This window comes from Penaeus japonicus, unplaced genomic scaffold (genome assembly GCF_977035675.1).
Source record: "Penaeus japonicus unplaced genomic scaffold, GWHDUDI00000001_assembly GWHDUDI00000041, whole genome shotgun sequence".
Taxonomy (NCBI): Eukaryota; Metazoa; Arthropoda; class Malacostraca; order Decapoda; family Penaeidae; genus Penaeus; species Penaeus japonicus.
In genome coordinates this window covers 3,222,385-3,227,384 of record NW_028234443.1, presented here as the reverse complement: position 1 = coordinate 3,227,384, position 5,000 = coordinate 3,222,385, and the positions used below count along the sequence as shown (strand labels likewise).

General features: G+C 31.2%; 1 protein-coding gene across 1 annotated transcript in view; it reads left to right on the top strand.

Annotated features, from left to right (window-relative positions):
- The first annotated feature begins 1,336 nt into the window (after positions 1-1,336).
- Positions 1,337-5,000, top strand: part of LOC122253921 (neuronal growth regulator 1) — a 354,189-nt gene continuing 350,525 nt past the window's right edge. Inside the window, exon 1 of the mRNA XM_086534304.1 lies at positions 1,337-1,452. Within this exon, the coding sequence (XP_086390430.1) occupies positions 1,398-1,452 (55 nt within the window). The 5' untranslated portion in view covers positions 1,337-1,397. The remainder of the gene's footprint in view (positions 1,453-5,000) is intronic.

Sequence of the window (5,000 nt, the reverse complement as noted above, 5' to 3'; positions counted from 1 at the left end):
TCATTATTTCTTCGTCGAATTTTGCTTCTCTTCTCCTTTTTCATCTTCCTTTTTTTATCCTTTTCTTCTTTATTATCTTTCTTAGTTATATTTTTCTTATTATTGATCTCTCTTAATGCCCATCACCATCAATTTTTAAAAAATCTTTATTAAAAAAAAAAAATCCACCTTCCAATCTAACAGGACATAATTACCAGTGGAAGACCATGACACGCGATTTCAAAGGGTTAAGGAAAGTGTCAGAATCCTAGAGCCAAAGAGGAAATTCCTTGTGGGACGTAAGCCAAACTGGCCACAAAAAAGGGGAGCCAAAGAGAGATAAGAAATAGGAGATCGCAGGAACACAGGACGCGCCCGGAAGGACTAAATAAAGAACGTGGGATGAATCCTGCAGGAGAGACTCTAAGGGAAGGGATTAAAACGAGGGGTTAGTCTTTCATGATCGTTATGGAAGGATTAAAAAAGTGGGGATCAATCAGATTGGATGTGGATGGGAGGATAAAATCGATCATAAATGGTGCTCCTATCAAGACAAATATGAGAATTCATCCTCGAGAAATCACACGGGATTAAGTAACATAAAAAAAAAAAAAAGAGATTAATCCTGCAGGAAGCCCTCGGGTAGATAAAAAGACAAGGATTAATCCTACAGGACGCCCACGCGAGGATTACACCTAAAAGACACACATGGAGGTGTAAAACTGTGGGGATTAATCATGAGAAAGTTTTGGAATGTAAATGAATGAATCGACGTGTAAAAAGGGTGGGGAAAAAGCCTCAGATAATATTGTGATTTACGCTTTAAGAGAGAATAGGGAAAAAAAGTAGCATTATGTCAATTTGTAAATGAATACTTGCAGGAAAAGAAGAATTTTTAAAGAAATAAGAAAGATTCTGATTGAATATTAAAGGTAATTTTGAAGATTAAGATATCAGAAGATAGAGATAATTAGAAAAAAAGGAAGAAGAAGTTCCAGGCTTGATTACATGAAAAAAGTTTGATTGTGAGAGGTTAAGAAAAAATCTAAGACTTTTCAAGAGAAAATCTTTAAAAAGGTTGAAAAAGGTTGCAAAATTATATACATACATTCTATTTTTAGATAAAACGGACATAGAAAAGACAAACCAGACATACAATACCATTAAAGTGATAATCAAGACACAAGATAAATTCGAAACAGACACATAGATAAACAATTAAACAAACAATACGAAAAAAAGAGAGAAAAAAATAGACCAAACAGGAAGAACAACAACACACGATACTCTAGCAGGAATAAAAAATAGAATAAAAAAATCAATAAAAAATACAAAAAAATATAGAAATAAAAAATAAAATAAAAATAAGAAATAAAAATCAAGAGAAGGAAACAAGATAAAATACAATAAACTTCACAATGGCTCGTGTTCTACTCCTATTGGCTGTGGCTGCTGCTGTCTGTCACCACGCAGGTAAGTACATAAAAGATACTGAGGAAAAAAAGATACTTAGATGAATGTGTATGTATAATGAGTATTGGGTTGATGCAGATGGTTGTGATATTGATTGGTTTAATGTTATTGATAACGTGAGGTTCATAGATATAGGAATATGAGGTTGAGGATGATAATGAACAGGATTAATTATTATTATCATATTTTTTTATTACTTTTACAATTATGATTTTGACCTTATTATTATTGACATTATTATTAGAATCATTATTGTTACTGTTTTTATCATCATTACTTTTACGATTATGATTATAACCTTAGTATTATTGACATTATTATTAGCATAATTATTGTTACTGTTTTTATCATCGTTATCATTACAATTTTTATAATTATTATTACTATTATCTTAATCGTCATTAATATTCTCATCATTTCCATTATTACTATCATTATTGTTCATCTTCTTTATCATTATCTTTCTTATTATTGTCATGATTCTCATTATCGTAATTTTTTTTATCATTATCATTAGCATAATTGTTACCATTATCTTATAATCATTATAATTATCCTAATTATTACTATCGTTATCATTATCATTATTATAATCATTAATATTATTGTCATTATCATCAATATAATTATTGTCATTATCATTATCATCACCATCATTAATATCATTACTATTGTCATTATCATCATTATCATTATTCATATCATTATCATTAGTACTTCTGTCATTATCATCATTATTGCTTTTTATCATTGTCATTTCAATTATTGTTATTATCATTATTGTTATTACTATCATTATTATTATTGCTATCATTATCATTAATGTTGTTGTTGTTATCAATATCATCATTATCATAATTATCATTATCGCTGTTATTATCCTCATCACTCTTATCATAATTATCATTATCGCTGTTATTATCCTCATCACTATTATCATTATGATTTTCCTCGTCATTATCTATAATCATTATTATTAGTTTTAATGTTATCATTATCATTATTATTAGTATTATTATCATCATTATTATTATCATTATTATTATTATTATCATTATCATTATTCATCATCATTATTATTATCATTATTATTATTATCATCATCATCATCACTATCATCATCATCTTCATCATCATCATCATTATTATTATTATTATTATTATTATTATTATCATTATTATTATTATTATTATTATCATCATTATTATTATCATTATTATTATTGTTATGATCATTATTACTGCTATTATCATTGTTATTGTTACTATTGCTATTATCATCAAAATCATTATCATCATTATAATTATCATAATTATCATCATCATTACTATTGTTATTGCTATTATTTCTTATGATTTATAATGATAATGACAACAACAATGATGATAATAATAGAAATGATAATAATGAAAATAATGATAATGATAATAGTAATGATAATGATATTGATAATGATAATGAAAATGAGAATGAAAATAGTATCATAATAGAAAAATAATAATGATGATTATAATAATGGTGATAATGACAATTATTATCATTATGATCATCATTATCATCATAATAGGAATAATGATAAAAACTATGATGATGATGAAAAATATAATGACACTGTAAATAATGACTATGATTACAATGGTATTAATAATGATGATTATACAGATGATTATAGAGATAATGATAATATTGATAATGATGATAATGCTATAAAAATAGCCATTATATAATAATTGTGATAATGAGGAGGATACTGATGATGATAATGATGATGAAGATGATGATAATGATAATAGTGATGAAAATAACGATTATGATGATTATAGTTGTAACAACAACAATAATGATAATGATGATAATAATAATGATAATGGTAATAAGGATAATAATGATAATGATTATCATTATCATTATTATAATGATAATTATGATAAAATAAATGTAACTATAATGATAACAAAAGTGATAATTGTAATCATGATAATAATAAAAATAATAATGATAATATTGATGATATAACAAAAATAATGACAATAATAATAATAACGCTAATAAAGAAGATAATAATATCAATTATGATAATAATCATCATAATCACAATAAAGATAACTGCAACATTAATGATGAAGAAAATAATGATAGTAGTTATTATTATTATCAGCATTCTTATCATTTTAATCATTAATACTATCACTATCATAACAATAATGATATTGATAATAATAATAATGATAACAACGATAATGATAATGATGACAAAGATAACAGTAACGATAATAACTACAATTATAATGATACCAAGAGCAATAAACAATAATTTAAAAATAGCCAGTAATCGATTGTGTTCATTTGTTTGTTTATCATTCCCCTTCTTTCCTTCCCCTCATCCATTTCCAATGTTTATATGACTTTTTAGCACTAAGCTCTATTTCCCCCTCGCGCCCTCTCGTGTCGGGAATCTTTCTCGTGTTCAATGAGGATCACTTGGATTATTATTATTTATTTGTTTTTTATTGATATAAGAGGTGTGTGTGTTTATCTATTTGTCTATTGGTTTGTGTTCTGTCTGTTTGTCCGGTTGTCTGTCTGTATCTGTCTTCGTTTTCTCTCTAGATGGATAGATAGATAGATGAACAGATAGAGACAGATAGAGGGAGGGAGACAGTGAGATAGAGAGAGAGAGAGAGAGACAGAGATAGAGAGAGGGGAGGGGGAAGACAGAGAGAGAGAGAGAGAGAGAGAGAGAGAGAGAGAGAGAGAGAGAGAGGGAAAGACAGACAGACAGAGAGAGAGAGAGAAACAGACAGAGAGAGAAATCGGGAAAGACAGAGAGAGAGAGAGAGAGATAGACGTAGAGAGAGAGAGAGAGAGAGAGAGAGAGAGAGAGAGAGAGAGAGAGACAGACAGACAGACAGAGAGAGGAGAGAGAGAGGGAAACAGAGACGGAGGGAGAGAGGGACGGAGAGAGAGAGAGAGAGAGAGAGAGAGAGAGAGAGAGAGAGAGAGAGAGAGAGAGAGAGAGAGAGAGAGAGAGAGAAAGAGAGAAACAGACAGACAGACATACAGGGAGAGAGAGAGAGAGAGAGAGAGAGAGAGAGAGAGAGAGAGAGAGAGAGAGAGAGAGAGAGAGAGAGAGAGAGAGAGAGAGAGAGAGAGAGAGAGAGAGAGAAAGAGATAGAGAATCAGACAGAGAGAGAGAGAGAGAGAGAGAGAGAGAGAGAGAGAGACCATCCACACTCCTCACTCCTCGACCCTCGCTTCGGCCTCATGTCAAGGAGAGAAAACTGCAAAGAGATTAAGGAAGGGAGGGGGAGGGGAGGAAGGGAGGTAGGGAGGGAAGGAAGGAGGGAGGGAGGGAGAGAGGGAGGGAAGGAGGGAGGAAGGGAGGGAGGAAGGGAGGGAGGAAGGGAGGGAGGGAGGGAGGAAGGGAGGGAGGGAGGGAGGAAGGAGGGAGGGAGAGAGGGAGGGAGGGGAGGAAGGGAAGGAGGGAGGGAGGGAGGAGGGAGGAAGGGGGAGGAAGGGAGGGAGGGAGGGAGGGAGGAAGGGAGGG